Here is a 16,751-nt window from a genome sequence, read left to right on the forward strand (position 1 = left end):
ATGTGTCACATGCTGAGCAGTGTTCTGAAATCCTGAGTTCTCCTGGGGCTGGGTGGTTTGTGTGGTGCTCCAGCCATCTGCTGATGGATGAATTACTCCTCTGGCAGATAGTCACCCCAGCCCTTCCTGCAGGCGTAGGCATATAATTGGTGGCGTACCCCTGAAATGGGAAGCATTACACTGACTAAGATGCTGAGGCAGTCAGGAATGTCACTGACGTTTCCTTTCTGGCAGAGCCACGGATGTGTTTATCAAAACTAGAGTTCATTTGGTCGAGTTCTTCTGGTTCTGGTGGTGAGTTACTTAATAGTACAAAACCTAGAGCAAGCAGGAACAGGAAGGGCCGGGCAGGCGAGCGCTGGAGCCACACTGGTTAATGGCCTGACCCCCCGGGAACTGCTGCGCTTGAAGTAACAGATAAAGGTTTGACCGTCTGCGTTGTGTTCCAGCAGACGAGTGTTTTGAAAACAAACTTGGTAAGAAATACGGATGCTTCAGGATGAACTGATGTGGAACGGGAAATGTAACGATGACGTTAAGTCTCTTTAAAAACTCTGCAAATGTTCCAATAGCGTGTGTATCTAGTAATTCCTGCGCTGTGGCTGCAGGTGGCTGTCTCTAGACAGGGCTCCCTGGCAAGGCTGTTGCCAAAGGAGTTTCGGCACAGGCTGGACCTGGCAGTGGGCACCCCAGGGGCAGACCCAGAGTATGCTTGAGTCTTTTTCTTGGGACAGCGATTCCAAGTTGCATGTTGGCTGTGATCAAGAAGCGGTGTTGCAGCGTGGGGACGGTGGGTTTCAGCCTCAGACAGCACTTGCTGCCTGCCGCTGTGACGCAGTTTCCCGCAGGGAAGGCCCGTGGCTGGGATGTCAGGCTGCTCTCCCGCCCCTGAGTAGCACCGTTCAGTGTGTAGCAATCTCCCAGCCCACTTGCTTTGCACGCAGCTGCCCAGGGTCGCGGGGGCAATGTGGAAAGCTGTAGGAGTTGGTTGGTGGCCTGCTCAGACCTTCCTCCAGCATCACAGAGGCTGCAGCCGGGGAACCGACTGGAAACCCAGGTTCATGGTGTAGCGAGGCTGTTGGGAGAGTAACCCCGGGCTTCAGGCGGCCCCGCGCTGACCTCGGTCCCCGCAGCGGGGAGGCTGGAGGAGCAGGGCTGCGCTGGCCCGAAGCCCCCTCAGAGGGTCGGAAGGGTCTCGGTGCTGGCTGCTGGGGGGATCCCCCGCCCGGCCCGGCCAGGAGCCCAGGGCTGCGCCCCCCGGCCGGGCCCGCCCTCCGCGGGGGTGGTGCCGCCGGCCGGAGCCGAGGATGCTGCTGCCGCCGATGCTGCTGCTGCTGCCGCTGCTGCTGGCGCTGGCGGAGGGGCGGCGGGCGGCAGAGCTGCGGCTTGGGCTGCGGGGCAGCCCCCGGGGGGAGGTGAGCCCGGCCTTCCTCTCCCTCACCCTAGATGCCAGCCTCGCCCGGGACCCGCGCTACGTCGCCTTGCTCAGGTGAGCCGCCCCCCCCCGGCCTTGCCCAAAGGAAAAAAAGGGTCCTGGAGGCGGGCGGCAGGAGGGGTCCCCTGGAGCCGGGGGTGGGGGGTCCTGCCAGGCGGAGGAGACCCTCCGGAGCCGGGGTGGGGGTCCCGGCAGGCCGTGAGGGGTCCGCAGCCGTGGGGGAGGTGGAGCCCGGGCATCCCGGCGGGGAGCCGGCGAAGGCGCCGCTTCCCCGGGCGCTCCGGAGACGCAGGGCAGGGGGCGAGCTGGGGGGGACGGGAGGGACCTCCCCCCGGGGGCTTCTGCCCCCCCCCGACCCGGGTCCCGGGCTGCGGGACCTGCCGCGGGCGCTCGGGGAGCGGGCGACCGGGCGGGAGGCGCAGCTCAGCTGGTCCGGGCTGGAAGCAGCGCGGGGATAAACTTGGGAGAGGAGCTGCTTTGCAAGCAGGGAGAAAAAAAATAATGGGGTGGGGGGTACAAGAAGCTGCTGAGCGGGAAGATTACATGTGGTAAGGCTGGGGCTGTTATCCCTGCTGCTTCACAAAACAAAAATTATCTGAGCCCCCAGGCAGCTTTGCAGAGGTTTGTGGGGGCACTGTCCACGTTAAGTGAAATACATGCTGAGGAAGGCCTGTCGCCATCGAAGCTGATCGAGAGATCCTAAAAATGAAGCCTTTTTGTTTCCCCCTTGAGTAATGCTCAACAGCACTGGACTGCCAAGTGATGGTGTACCCTGCCTGTTCTTTTGGGTCTGACCTCACTCTTGCCTCTTCTTCCCTGCTTTTCCTCTTCTTTTTTTTTTTTTTTTTCTTTCTTGTCATTCTACCTTTTTTTTTTTTTTTTTTTTGGAAGCTGTCTTAATTCTTTCCTTTTATCTTTCTGATGCCATACTTCATCTCCATGGTATTTCTCCAGTCCTGTTTTCCTTCCTCCCACCACTTTCATCTTTTCCTTCTCACCAAGGTGGGGAGAAGGCTGCTGCCAGCTTTATTGGCGAGTGCTCACATCTCCCACCTCCAGCCCTGACTGCACTACTACCGCAAGGAGCGGGAAGTACTTGGTGGCCCCTAATCTACTGCATGTCACCACTGAGCAGATAGCACTGGTGTGAGTCGCGGTTTCCCCCAGCAAAGGCCAGCTGTCAGTGCCACACATCTGGCATGGGGTGCATGAGTGGCCGAGGCAGATAGCTTTTGCTTTATAAACCTGCTTTGCTAAAGTTAATGCTTGCCCCAGCGTGGGCTCCTAATCTCTGTTGGGTACAAAAGCAATCGCTTCGGCTGTCGATGGAAGTCGGGACTGATGATGTCAAGTCAGCCTTACATTCGCCTTCTCGCAGGACTAGTATGTCAGTTCTGTAGAAACAAACCCAAAGAATCTAGGGGAGAAGGATGCTTAGGATAAAAAAAAAAGCAACCAAATCCAAACTGTTTTAAAGTGTTTCCTTACTTTGCCCCTGGGATTTGGCTCCCTGTCCATGAGTATGTTCCCTGGGGAATGTCTTCCCCTTGCCGCCCTGCCGGCCCACTTAGCTGGCAGTGTCTCTGTTGCACCGTGCAGAGGGCTGGGGCACAGGTGCCCTGAGGGGTCAGGAGCACCCCGAGGTTACCAGGTAGCCCCAGGTCACCTACGGCAGTCTGTCCCTCTGGGCACTGGCCATGTTAACCTCTATACTGAAGCCACTGTCTGCATGTATATAGCGTTTTTCTGTTTCTTGACATCCTTTCCTTAGCAATCCGAAACTGCGTGCCCTGGCAAAGGCCCTGTCCCCAGGGTTCCTGAGGTTTGGTGGCACCGAGACAGATTTTCTCATCTTTGATCCCAACAAGGATTCAACTTTGGAAGAAAAAATCCTCTGGGAACTTCAGGCCGAGCAAGGTAAAACTGGCATCAATATGTTAGACTCAAAAAACATCCCAGGTTTAGGAGGTGGCTTTGATGCAGGCTGGGGATGCCACAAGGGCACAGTGGCAGTGCAGTGCCCTCCATGGGGTCAGCATTGCTCTCCTCCATGCAGAGGAGATCCATGGACCTTCAGCACAGTCTGTGGGAGGAGCTGTGCCAGCTGTGGGAAAGCAAGGAAGCGTGCAGAGGGCTGCATGTCCGTCCCAGCATCTGCTGGGGCTCCCCCTTTGCTGCCCTGTACTCTTTGCGGCAGCCTTGGAAGCTTCGCCACTGCCTGGGAGGTGGCCAAGGTCAGCTCAAAAGTTGTGGTTTCATTGTGAAAATTAAGTAACGCATGGAAGGTGTAATCTGATGAGAACAGAGCCTCTGTTTTTGCTACCTTGGCCGAAGCTAGGCTGGGGGTGCAGCCTTGCCCTCCTGTCAGTTTGACAGGGCAAGAACAAACCAACCAGACCACATCCAACTGCTTGAGCTTTGTTCTGGTGTGCCAGGTTTCCTGCTGTGTCCATACCCTCTTTAAACTTAGCAAAAGCACAAAAACCCTTCTAGAGGTGTTTCAGATGAAAAAATTCCCACCTACTCCTGTGGTTCGTAGCACAACAGTGCAACGGTACATCACTGTACAACCCGGGATACCTGGGTTTGAAGTCAGGTGGTACTTTTCCCCCTGCACCACTTTGCCGAGGAGCTGTCTCCTATCTGGGTGACTGCGACCCCAGCTTCCACCTTCCTTTTTGGTTACGGCTTGTTCCTGGTTTGTATACCAAGAAAAAAACCACGAGCTTTTTCTTCGAAGTGTCTTATGACTCCTGCTGGCATTGCCATGGGAGCCGTGCAGGGCAGCCAGCGCTTTGCCATACGCGAGGCGGGCAGTGCAGGAAGCGCTGCCCCGTATCTGCCCGCAGCATGGCGGGCCATGCACCGCGCCGCACCGCTGCCTGCTGGGGTGGCTTATCTGCTCCTCGGCGCTGCAGCCCAGGCCTCGTCAGCTCGCTGGAACAAAGGTTTCCGGATGGTGCTCCAGCTAAAATAGTTCATTGGGGGGTGACCACCATGATACCACCAGAAGCACAGCTCAGTCTTCCCCCACTCCCCCATACCCATTACTTTAAGACGGGAAATATACATTATATAGAAAAAGAGGGTGGCTCAATGCATAAATATACATTAGCTATGTGGTTAATATTGTGAAAGCAGGGGTGTGTTTCACAGAAGTATGTGACTGGCACCCAGCAGTTCTGCTTTCTCCTGGGGGATGCAGCCCTTTGCATGCTGGACCCTGGCTATGAAGACAAGGGCTTAATTGCTACCAACCTTCTTCTGCCCTACAGAGACTTGTGGCTCCAGGCCTGCGTTTGCCGCTGTGGAACAGCTGCTGCTGGCCCAGTGGCCCAGCCAGGAGAAGCTGATTCTTGCAGAGCATAACTGGAAAAAGCACAAAAACACCACCATAACAAGTAAGGCTTCAATGGATTTTTCTGCTACAGTTTATAACCAGGGGGCTGCAGTTCTCTGCCCTGCAATAAAAGGGTCATAGGCTGTTCAGAGCTGAAACCTCTGGAAAAGAAATATTTTATTCATTTATAGAAAAAAAATTCTTTGAATATTTTTCTGTCTGCCACCTCATATTTAATAGTATTCAGCTGCTGCAGCCGTTGGGAGGATCTCAGTACCTTGCAGGATGGTGTGCGGTAAGGTCTGGGCTCTTTTGTCCAGCTGGGAGAGCTTGGCACATCTGCAACACCAGGCTAAATAAATACAGGCAGTGGAGATTGTTGCTTGGCCAGAGCACAGCCAGCATACTGTGACCTTGAGATAAACATCCCCTCTTTCTCCTCCGTGCAGGAAATACGCTGGATATTCTCTACAGCTTTGCAGTCTGCTCCAAGTTTCACCTGGTTTTTGGCCTCAATGCCTTGCTGCGAAAAGGTGGCTCGCAGTGGGACAGCTCAAATGCCCGGGCGCTGCTGGACTACTGTGCCTCGCAGAGGTACAACATCTCCTGGGAGCTTGGGAACGGTAAGTGCAAAGCCAGCCTGTGGGCCAGGCCAGCTGTCACCTGGAAAGGTGCCACTGCAGGGCAGGGGCTGGCAACTTTGGATGTTTTGCATGACAGCCCATGAAGGCAAGGTGTTGTTTTATTGGGAAACATCAAGGTCTTAATTTGCGAGGAGGGATTTCACAGGAAGCGCAACAGATGAGCAAATCGAGATGATTTTTCTGCTTCTACCAAGGCTCTGAGGTGAGGTGAACGATGGCCTGTGAGGTGCAGGATGTCACCCATGGGGACTGACAGGGATAGAGTGCCAGAGAGCAGCACGCTCCATCACTTGGGGCTTTTCAGTTTCATGCTCATCACCTTCAAATATCTCACCTGTACCGTGCCAGATCACGTGAAGCTGTAGGGGAAGCCACTCCCCATATGGAATGAGCTGCCCTACTTTGTGCCCTGAAACCAGAACAGGGTGATGATGCACGTGTGTCTTCCCCAGAGCCCAACAGCTTCAGGAAGAAATCTGGCATCTACATCGACGGCTTCCAGCTGGGGCAAGATTTTATTCACTTACGCCAACTTCTAAGTAACTACACCCTCTACAAGCATGCGAAGCTCTATGGTCCTGATGTTGGGCAGCCCCGAAAGCACACGCAGAGGCTGCTGAGAAGGTAGGGGTGGGGGGTCCCAGCAACACCCCCCACAGTGGGCATGTGTGAGATAGCTGTGGCTTATCTGCACCCAGATGCAGGGGGCATGAGAAGGCACCTGGGCAGGGATTTAAGGATTTTCTGTTCCAAACCAATAATAAGGATGTACCAATGGATACATCCAGTCTATTTGAGAACTAATCCCCTTAAATTAGGAACATGGAACTTTTTTTCTTTGACTGTGGATGACTGAAATCTTACCTGCATGTACAAGCTCAAGGCTTAAATGCTCAGCCTAAACTAAGATGCTAGCAGTACTCCAGCAATCCACATGCCTTTCGACTGAGTGCTGGCTCTAGTGCTGCATTAACAAGGGCTTTTCACCCTAGAAATCTCCATGTGTTACACGAGCATTAATTCATCCCCCCCATCACCAGTCCCTGTAACCCCCCCCCATGCTCCATCGCACTCCCTCTGCTTGCAGCTTCCTGAAATCGGGAGGGAAGGTGATCGACTCCGTCACGTGGCACCAGTAAGTACTGCTCTGATACCATCATCACTCTGTTTTCTTTACAAAATGTCAATTTGAACATCTCAACGGGAAGCAGGGGGGTGAAACACCCCTTTCAGTGGTTCCTCGGGTGCCTGTCCATAACCACCTCTGCTCAGAATAAGAGATGATTTGAGGGAGCGTGTTACAGAAATGCAGAAGCAGCGAGGGCTTGTAATGTAGGCACGGCAGTGGGGAATGCGAAACGTGCGAGGTGGTAATTTTGCTTGCTAAATATGTGCACTGGGAAACACGGAAGTGGGATGTGGAGAAAAAGATGGCACGGCAGCTTTGCTTCTCAGAAGAGCACAAGGGAGTAGGTCACGGCGCTCTCCCACGTGACAAGAGTTTCTGCAGTGGCTGAGCCTTTTTGCACGTGGTGTGTTTCAACACGTGCCAAAAGCTAGTGAGATCTGAGCAGCGGTCCTGGTGGCCTCCAAGCTCCAAGTTGCCAACCCTTGCCAATAAAACGCACTTTCTTAAGAGAAGAAGGGGGTGTTGTATAAAAAGAAAAGAAGGTAGCGCAGACTTACTTGGCAGAGGTCTCTCTGCTGAATTTTGTGCAAGAGCAAAGGGTTTTTAATGTAAGGTTTTAAACAACTCGTGAGGGTCTGGGCTTTGAAACAGAGTCAGCACCCCTGACACTGCTGCTGCTCTTGGCATTAGAAAGACCGAATCTGCTTGAGTGGAATCTTTGCTCCCTAAAAGCAAACTCAGGGTGTCACCAATGACCCTGCTGGCAAATGCATCTAACGCCTTGTAAAAAATGCAACAGAAGACGAGTTAGCTGATGCGTTACATGCTGCCTTGTTTCTTGCCTGTCTGATATAAACAAAAAGCCTTGCAGGGCTGGCTGACCTCTACCTGTAGAGAAGTGCTAGCAGCTTCTCCTGCTCCCTTACGTCTGCTCTCCAGGTCAGTTCGGGCTGTGTGTGGGTACCTCCCCCTCAGATCCCACCTGCAGCGCAAACAGCATGGGCACAGTCCCAGCCCTTCCCTCTTGTGCCGCGGCTTAGAGCCGCAGTTTTAGAGTGCTCGGGTGGGCAGTGGGTAAGTTGGCCCCAGAGCACCTGCTGTGAGCTCCACGTGTTTGAAAGTGATTTCCATGTGATTCTGGTTTTCTTTCCGGGCTCGAAAGCAGCACGGTGACATGCAGCAGACAGGTAACAGTGGGAAAAGATGCACATGCTTATATTATATATCTATGTATACATATATGATTCATCTATGTATTTTGAGCTGTTAGTAAGGCATAAAATGTGTCCTTTCCCCTTCCTGAGCTGTTCTTGCCCTGTGGCTGTCTTTGCTTTGAATAAGCATGCATTATTTTCTTTACTAATTTAGGATTATCGGGTTTTAGCTTCCTCTTGTGGCTGGAAGACTTCTGCTTCTGGTAGGACTGAGTGATAGCTCGATGAAATGCAAAAACCATAGGGATACCAATTTCCCGTTCTTTATTCGGACAATCCAGACGTAAAAGCCCTTTTGCTTTATGTGGAGGGCAACCTTCAGCCTGTAGAGATGCCTCCATCCCGTTCCTCTCCAGATTGCCAAAATACTCGGAGGGACAGAATTTGGGACCTATATTTTTTATATATAACTTGATACAGTAAAGCAAGTCATAACATAGGAGTGTCAGACTCCTCAGCAAGAGCAGATTTTACAGAAGTTGCCTCTTATTCAGGGATGTTTTCCTCATTCTGAATGAGCAGATGCAAAAAAACCCTACTACTTTGGTTGATCAAAATTTGTGATATCCTGCCTCCATCAAGGTAATTATACCTGATAGGTCCCTTAAATACAAACAACATACCTACACATTTGGAAAACAGAAAAGGAAAAAGAATTGTACAGTAAAATAGCTCTATGGGTAAATTTATCGAACAACCAAGTACTTCCGGTGGTGTTTTGTACCAGTGGTGTATTTTTCTTTAATTTTGGCTATGGGGTTTTCTTCTGTTTCAAGTTACTATGTGAATGGACGAAGTGCAACAAGGGAGGATTTCTTGAGCCCTGAAGTGCTGGATACCTTTGCCACAGCTGTACATGAAGTCCTGCAGGTACCTTGTCCCGTTCAGTCATTCCCATGTTCGGTTTGCAGGAGGTTAGCAGGGAATCCAGAATACAGTACAATTTCTCACTAGCAATAACCAGGGATCCTCAAAGCTTGGGTGCTGCTGTCATTGTAAGTTTAAAAATAAAACAACAAAAACCCCCAATGCTAACAATAAATGAGCTTCAATAGTTTGCCATGCAGCAAGCATGGTGCCAGATACATCACAAACGTACAACATTCTTATTTATTGTTGTACTCGTTATTCAAGGATGTAATTTATTGCCTTCCCCGCCCCCCAATTTCTTTGTATTTCGAGATGCTGAGAGAAGTGTAAATTACAGTATACCACTACTCAGTACAAGAAGATTTACAGGACCTGTCTTTTAGTGGTTTGCCTTGTTCTGCATGCATAGATGTGGTTTTTTGGAGGGGAGGGGTAGTAAATCTGCTTCTAGTCCTTCTGATCAGAATTTGTGACACATCCTGGCTCGGTTGGTGTCATCCCTTAAATGCAAACATCATACATAGGCATTTGGCTAAAGCATTAAATTTTGATTACCCATTATTTCAGTAGCCAAAACACTTAACTGTTGTCTTTTTGTCGTCTTCCCTGTGCCACACTGGCCAGATTGTTGGCGGGACTGTGCCCAACAAGAAGGTCTGGCTAGGAGAGACGAGCTCTGCCTATGGAGGGGGAGCTCCCAGGCTGTCCAACACTTACATTGCTGGCTTTATGTGAGTACCGTGTCACAGGTGTGTGGAAATTACACGCCTTACCAACTAAAGGGGGTTGCGTCCATGCCCTGTAGGAGGAACATCTCTGTCGGGCTTCCAGGGAGCACAGGCAATGCTCTAGGCAGTGTTGAGGACCATAACCTTCCCACTGCTCCTAGTATGCTCGCCTCATGCCTGAGGTTTGATGTAGACCCAGGTAATAGGAGATTCCTATGGGAAACTGAGGATGAGAAGCACGGAAAAGTTGTATTTCTGCCCTTGAATCTGCAATGCGAACTCCATCCTTTTGTGAGGACAGAAAGTCATTCACGAGATGAGTGTCCTTTTCCCATGTCATCCTTCGACCACTGTGAGATGCCTAAGCAAAGGGAAATTTAGTTATGAAAATTATTTTCTCCAAGGACTTCAGTAGCATTTTATTGAAATAAAAGAATTCAGGTTTTCTTAGCACTTTGATCAGTTTATCGCTTCAGGGAGATAAAATTGCATGGGAATGTGTCGTTCACGCTTCAAAAATTAACTAGAAACATGATTGCAATGTATTTTTTCCCCCTCCTGTAAGGCATGATGATCTTTTCATCAGGGCCTGGTGTGTTAGCAAGTCAAAACCTGGTAGTGGCAGGCAACCTTGTCATTGATGTGATGGTTTCTGTCAGCCTTCAGGCCCATGGCCAGTTCAGGAGCTTCTGCTCCTGGTTCCCACCACCTGCAAACAGGGAAGTGGGGCAACTGTTCCCACCAACTTGGACCTCTGTGGTCTGAAATGATTTTTTTAAGGTAATCAATGCAAAATTTGAATTGAAATTAGTTGTGTGATTTTTGAGGAAGTCAGCATCATGCTCTAGTTCTTGCTTTCCCGCTTCCTGAGCTGGTTGGAGAGGGGCACTGGGGTACAGTTGAGGTCAGCAATTTCATCTGTGTGTTGTTTGCCTCATCTTTTGGCAGGTGGCTGGACAAACTTGGGCTTTCAGCCAGGCAGGGAATTGACGTGGTGATGAGACAGGTTTTCTTTGGGGCAGGGACCTATCACTTGGTGGATGCCAACTTTGAGCCTTTACCGGTATGTATGCAACCCCACCAACACCACCTGAATGCTGCATCTATTTCTGCACAGGCAGCACGGCATGTGGAGATACGTCAGCTATTTTAACGGTGCCTTTTTTTTTTTTTTTTTTTTGTAAGATAGTCATGGTTGTACCTAAAGTTAGGTCACGTTTCATCATGGGTTCATGTATTATATATAGATACAAGATATTTACTGCAGCGGGAGGGACGCAGCTGGTCTTCAGCACAGCAGAGGCTGATTTCTGGGTTATAATGTGAGTCGTATGCAGACAGTTCTGGAGTTCACAAGGCTTTTCTAGATAGACTATGTTGGTTTGCGTACTCCTCAGCTGAATGATGAGTAGATTTTAAAGAGAAGTGATACAAGATATTATAATGAATTCCAAATGAAAACCAAACCAACATTAAGTCAAGACACAAGCATTTCTTAGGTCACGAGCGTATTTAGCCTTCAGTGGTAGCGGAAGGATAATGAAATTAAAACATGCTTTCAGTATAGTTGGATTTATTAGGAAATAAAATCCTGCTGTAATTAAACATTGTTATTTGAACTATTCGTTGTTCTTGCATGTACAGCATGTTTATTTGTTCTAGTAGCACTTAACCTGGGGGCGAGAGGATAGCATCTTTCTTTTTAGCTTTCCTCTCATTTTTCTGATTCCAAGTTGTGATGTTCACAGGCTCATAGAGACCATCTGAGAGGACACCCAGCATCCAGGGGGTTTCTGTCCTGCCTGTTCAGCTGGTCCCCATACCCAGGGTCTGCATTGTCAGGCTTGTCATTTTGGGCTTTTTAGTCCCTCATTTAAAATAGGTTTAATTTAGACTGAAAGGATGTGCCTTGTTCCTCACCTATGGGCAGTACCAATTTATTGTTAATCAAGTTAATAATGCTTTAGAGGCAGGGAAATCCGAACCCAGGTCCATCAGCTTTCATTAGCATGGAAATGAAGGACAGCAGTGTCAGAAGGCTGCACCTCCTTGCAGAGGGGCTGAGCATGTGGGCCGGTAGGAAAAGTCACTTCCCCAGGCTTGTTGGTGAGTCAGGAGAGAAACACGATGGTTTTCTTTCTAGGAAAACCTCAAAGACAAACAGACGAGCCGGGAGAAGCTCTCTAAAATGCACCAGCTGGAAGCACATCCTCCCCTGGGGCTGTGCTCAAAGAAGCGATGCTGCAAAATGCAGCTTGCCTGCAGCCTCCTAGTCCCAAAACACATCGGCACACGCGCTCTTTGGTACAGTCATGGACTTCACAGAGGAAAAGTAGTGGTCAAGATACAGGAAAAAGGAGACCTGGAAAAAAAAATGAGTCTGCACAGGGCATCAGCCTGCTCTCGGGCATCATCCTGGGGTGTCAGGATATACTCTTAACTGACGTTCAGAAATTATTCCCGAAACCTGTTCAAAAGCACGATGTTAGTGAAAGGCATAAAAGAGGGGGCTTCTTCCTGGCACTGTGCCTGTGGGCTGGGCACAAGCTCTCCTGCAGGAAGGGCAGCCCATCCCCTGGGATTCAACCTGCAAGTGCTCTGTACCCTGCAGAAGGGCGTTTCCAAAGTCCAAACATCTTTGCCACAGAAAATGCTCCGAGATTTGCATATGAATGGGAATATGATTCTAAGGTACCTTGTAAACACAGCTGTTCTGCAGCTTGGAGGCAGGGTTTTCTCTTTAGCTATGTTGTTTGTGGGAATTGAAATAGATACAGTGAAAAACTTGGTAAAGCAAAAAATTATTGGGGGAAAAAAACCCACCCTGAAATTATCAGAATAATGAACATTGCATTAAGCACCATGCGAAGTACCTGGCACGATGTACCCAAGTGCTTATGTGTGGTTTTGTGCCTCCCAGGACTACTGGCTGTCGCTGCTCTACAAGAAGCTGGTGGGTACCAAGGTGCTGCAGGTCAGCCTGGCAGGAGCCAACGAGAGGAAGCTCCGTGTCTACCTCCACTGCACGAAAGCCCTCCAGTAAGCTTCCAGAAAGCCTCCAAAATATCCCAGAAACTGAGCCCACATCCAGCCCTAGGCCAACAAAAGCAATCTGGGACAGCGCGAGGATGCACGCTATTTCTGTGAAACCTCTTTCTCTCCTGATCCTCACCATCATCTTCTCTCGCCTTGCAGCCCAAAGTACAGAGAAGGGGATGTGACGCTGTTTGTCTTAAACCTCTACAACGTCACCCAGCATTTGCAGCTACCAAGTTACTTATCAAGCAAGTACGTGGATCAGTACCTCTTACTGCCTCATGGCAAAGAGAATATACTTTCCAGGTAAGCATGTGATTCCTCCTGCCTCTGTAGAAAAGGTTGTGGGTTACGTGGCCTCCAAAACCTCACTTTGTTCGGTTTGCAAGGATGGGGGTGGGGGGAAGGGGTTACTCTTCAGTCATCTAGGGCTTTTTTCAGCAAGGTCTGACTTCTGTAGAATCAAGTATCCTAAAATCAGGCTGCTGAAAGCTTGCTAAGGTAGAAAGACACTTGTTTGATGTTAATCATGAAGCTTTTTCCTATCAGGCTTCGGGGCACTGGACCAGCTGCTGGAGTCCGTTTTCTTTTGCACAAGCACAGGTATATTGCTTTCCCAGGTGCTGGCTCCTGATTTACAGCAACGTGTTCAGGCTGTGTATGGTTTCTCCTGTTGTTCCCGCTAATGCATCGGCATGGGAAGGATCTGCTCTGGGGGCATAGAAGATACCCTAATATTTGCAGGAGAGAAAAAACAATTGAAATTTTGTACTTTTCAAAGCCTGTTAGCCTCACTAGAAGAGTAAGAAACATGTACTTTTCAACTTGGTGTGCTACGACTCCAAAGGACTCCTTGCAGAGGGACTGCTGCAGATGCTGTGTGTGTGATAAACCCCCAAAGGAAGTTTAGTTTAGCATTGGGCTGAGTTTGTGTTTACACTCAGGTTGAAATCTGTTTGATGGCAAACAAAGCACAGCTGCCCAAACAGTCTCTCTGTCCCTCTCCAGGTCCATTGAGCTGAACGGCCGTGTGCTACGGATGGTGGATGACAAAACGCTGCCAGAGCTCATCGAAAAACCCCTTGGTCCTGGCAGCATACTCGGCCTTCCAGCCTTCTCTTATGGCTTTTACGTTATCAAAAATGCCAAAGCTATTGCATGCATTTAAATGGTTAATACATGTGCACGGTATAAATGTAAAGCACTTGGCTAGCAGAGAAGTTTAATCCTAGAAATTCACTTTTCTACCACGAGACTAAATTCTGGCAAGAGATGCAAATGTGGTGGCACTGGTATGGTTGTGGGCTGGGGAAGACATAAGGACCTGCTGGGTAATTTGTACATTAAAGATGCTCATTAAGCTCCCTGAAGAATTATCCAGGTAGAGCAAGCCCAGGCAGGGGCTGGTTTTGCTCTCCGTCCAGCCTAGGTCACTGTGCTTGGGCATGGGGCCCTTCTCCACACCACATGTGGAGCTGCATCAGCTTCTCACGCTGCACTTGGGGCTCTGCCAGCCAGGAACTGCAACTTCCCCTCTCCCTTTTGTTTCTGCAAGAAAGTTCCTTCAAAGGCTTGCCTTCAGAAAGGATGAGCAGGGGGGGTATTTTAGCTGTACAGCTGTGATTTTTGCCTGTGCCTTGTGGGGAAGCCTGAGGAGGGGTTGTGGTTGCTGAGGGCATCTCGAGGTGGAAAGCAAGGACGCACAAAGTAAACTGAGGTCAGAGTGCCTGCAGGGGAAACCAAGCACCTTGCCGAGGACCCAGGTCCTCCATGGGATTTGGGGCAGCACTGCAATTTTTTTCCAGGCTGGGAGAGTTGAGTCACAAGATGGAGCTGTGGCCACGTGCTTTCCAAAGGCGAGTTTTCCACACGTGAAATACAGGCTGTTCCCGCAGGGTGGGCTACTTCTGTCCTCACAAGCTTCATCCACAGGAGGAAAGGAGAGGAGCCCACCAGTGCCCTGGCAAACCCTCTGTGGTCAGTGGGCTGCACAGTGAGGGCTCGTGACTCCTCAACCTTCACCACCCTGCAGGTGGTTCAGCTGGAAAGGACTTCCCTGAACCTATCTGCAGGCGAAGTCCTGCCTTATGGTCTCTTCTGCCCTCGTGGAGATGGGAGAGTAAGGAGACTAAGCACATCACCCACCCCTTGACCATCAGCTCAGTGGCCTTAGAGCATCCTGGGGACAATCCTGCCCAGCCAGGCTGACATCCCTCCTGCTGGGGAAACAGCCATTTTGGCCAGTAATCTGTGTTGGTAGTGGGTGGCTTTTCTTCTCAACTGTGCCTTTCCCGTGCCCGCCTTGCTGTGGTTTGGTGTGCCGTTGGCTGCTTTCCTCTGGCACAGGGGCTGCCTGTCTGCAGGGGAGCAGAATGCCTCGGAGAATACCTGTGGTCTCCTGCACGTGTTTATTTGCATTTACTTTTCTTGATAATATATAACTCATGTCGCTGTCAATGCCTTACGATATTTTGAGCACAGCAGGGAAAAACGCCACCACCACACCACTGTATTTCCCTTTTTAAGCTTTAAAAGGATGTTACCAGCTACCAGGGGTTTCAACAACATGGGGAGGGGGAAGAACACTTAAAATTAAAACACTTTAAAAACAGATGTACTTTTGAAGCTATGATGAAAAATTGCACAATAAAAAGGTTATATTTAAGTTCAGTGTGTTGAAGGAGTGTTTGCATCCACAGTGCAGATGCATTCTGTGAAGGGTTGCATATGAGGGGGTAATATAGATCAGAATGAGAATAAAGAAGGTTGTTTGTTTACATTGTCCACGTTCACTAAAAGAAGTAGAGAGAGCATAAAATGGAAAGTCTTACATACAGTCAACATAAAGTTAATAATATATTATTATAACAATAATAAAAGTTACAAGTAAAATATCAAAGTTATTGTTTGCCAGGTAGCTTCTTTTTAGACCTTTTCTAACAATTTTGTTCATTCCAATGCTTATGACTTATATTTGAAGATTTTAATTAAAGTGATTTATACCAGCTTTTGGCAATCTCCCTGGTCTTTTAAGATTCCTTTTTGGCATTCTGCTATCACACAACGCCCTACCTTTCTTTTGGTCATACATCACCTGCACTTTGCATGATTCCTAACAAGAGTACCCAAGTAAATACAAATTAAAGAAATCCTACCCAGGTTGGTGTGTTTCAATCGCCATTGGTTCAGAAGCCCTCCATCCCACTGCCTGGCTTGCACACAATACATGGGCTGATGATCAGAATGCAGGAGTGTCCTTGTTTTGGCTGGGATAGTTGATTTTTCTTTCTAGTACCTGGTGCAGTGCTGTGTTTTGGATTTAGTATGAGAATAATGTTGATAACACACCAGTGTTTTAGTTGTTGCTAAGTAGTGTTTACCCAAGTTCGGGAGTCTTCAGTTTCCCAAGCTGTGCCGCTGAGGAGGGGCACAAGAAGCTGGGGGGGAGCAGAGCCAGGACAGCTGACCTGAAACAGCCAAGGGATATTCCATACCATAGAATGTCACACTCAGTATGTAAACTGGGGGGAGCTGGCCAGGAGGTGCTGTTTGCTGCTAGGGGGACTGGCTGGGTGGTGAGCAACTGTATTGTGCATCACTTGTTTTTCTTGAGTTTTCTTCTTTCTCTTTTTGTTATCTCCCTTTTCATTACTATTATTATTAAATTTTGTTTTATTTCAAGTATTAAATTGTTCTTATCTTGCCCCATGGTTTTACCTTTATTCAGATTTTCCTCCCCATCCCACTGGGGGGGCCAGGGAGCGAGTGAGCAGCTGTGTTGGTACTTAATTGCTGGCTGGGGTTAAACCATGACAAGAAGCTACTAGCAGGGGTACAGGGATGTCGGGGCTGCAAAAGACAGCTACTCTGGCTTTACCTCCCAGCCACATCTCCTCTGAGCACACAGCCTGGTTTCTCGTATTATGGGGTGGCGAGAGATCTGATTTACAGCTCAAGTAACCGCTTTCAACTTAAAAAGCTCTGCATACACCCAGATGGCTTCTCTTTACGAAGTGTTGTACATTAAGCTCATAGCTACTGTTAGCTCTGTGCAAACAAAGCAGGAGGGAGATGAGCATGGGAGATGAGACACTGGATCCCAGCACAATGAGACAGGCATGGTCAGAACCAGAGGCAAACCACCCTCACAGGATCTGCCTGCAGCAGGCACGCCTGCCCCATGGGTACCTTATCTCAAGGGCTTTTTTGTCTCTGTGGATGTTGTAAACCTTGGGGTCTCAACCTTGAACATCAATATACTTATCTGAGACCAGGGACGACAATTATATCTTGCACACGATCCAATTTACTTTTGCATTTTTTGCTCTGGAGCTTGGATTGCTCACCTTGCATTT

At 49.3% G+C, this 16,751-nt stretch overlaps 1 protein-coding gene across 1 annotated transcript; it reads left to right on the top strand.

Annotated features, from left to right (window-relative positions):
* Positions 1-1,293: 1,293 nt before the first annotated feature.
* HPSE (heparanase) lies at positions 1,294-15,061 on the top strand. The gene is made up of 12 exons (XM_040582775.1): positions 1,294-1,489; positions 3,207-3,352; positions 4,711-4,836; positions 5,225-5,398; positions 5,872-6,043; positions 6,507-6,554; positions 8,539-8,632; positions 9,257-9,363; positions 10,309-10,423; positions 12,281-12,399; positions 12,556-12,702; positions 13,405-15,061. Exons 1-12 carry the CDS (start codon positions 1,308-1,310, stop codon positions 13,562-13,564), a joined length of 1,590 nt encoding a protein of 529 aa, XP_040438709.1. The 5' UTR covers positions 1,294-1,307; the 3' UTR covers positions 13,565-15,061.
* The last annotated feature ends 1,690 nt before the right edge of the window (positions 15,062-16,751 follow it).

The sequence above is a fragment of the Falco naumanni genome, chromosome 1 (genome assembly GCF_017639655.2).
Source record: "Falco naumanni isolate bFalNau1 chromosome 1, bFalNau1.pat, whole genome shotgun sequence".
NCBI lineage: Eukaryota > Metazoa > Chordata > Aves > Falconiformes > Falconidae > Falco > Falco naumanni.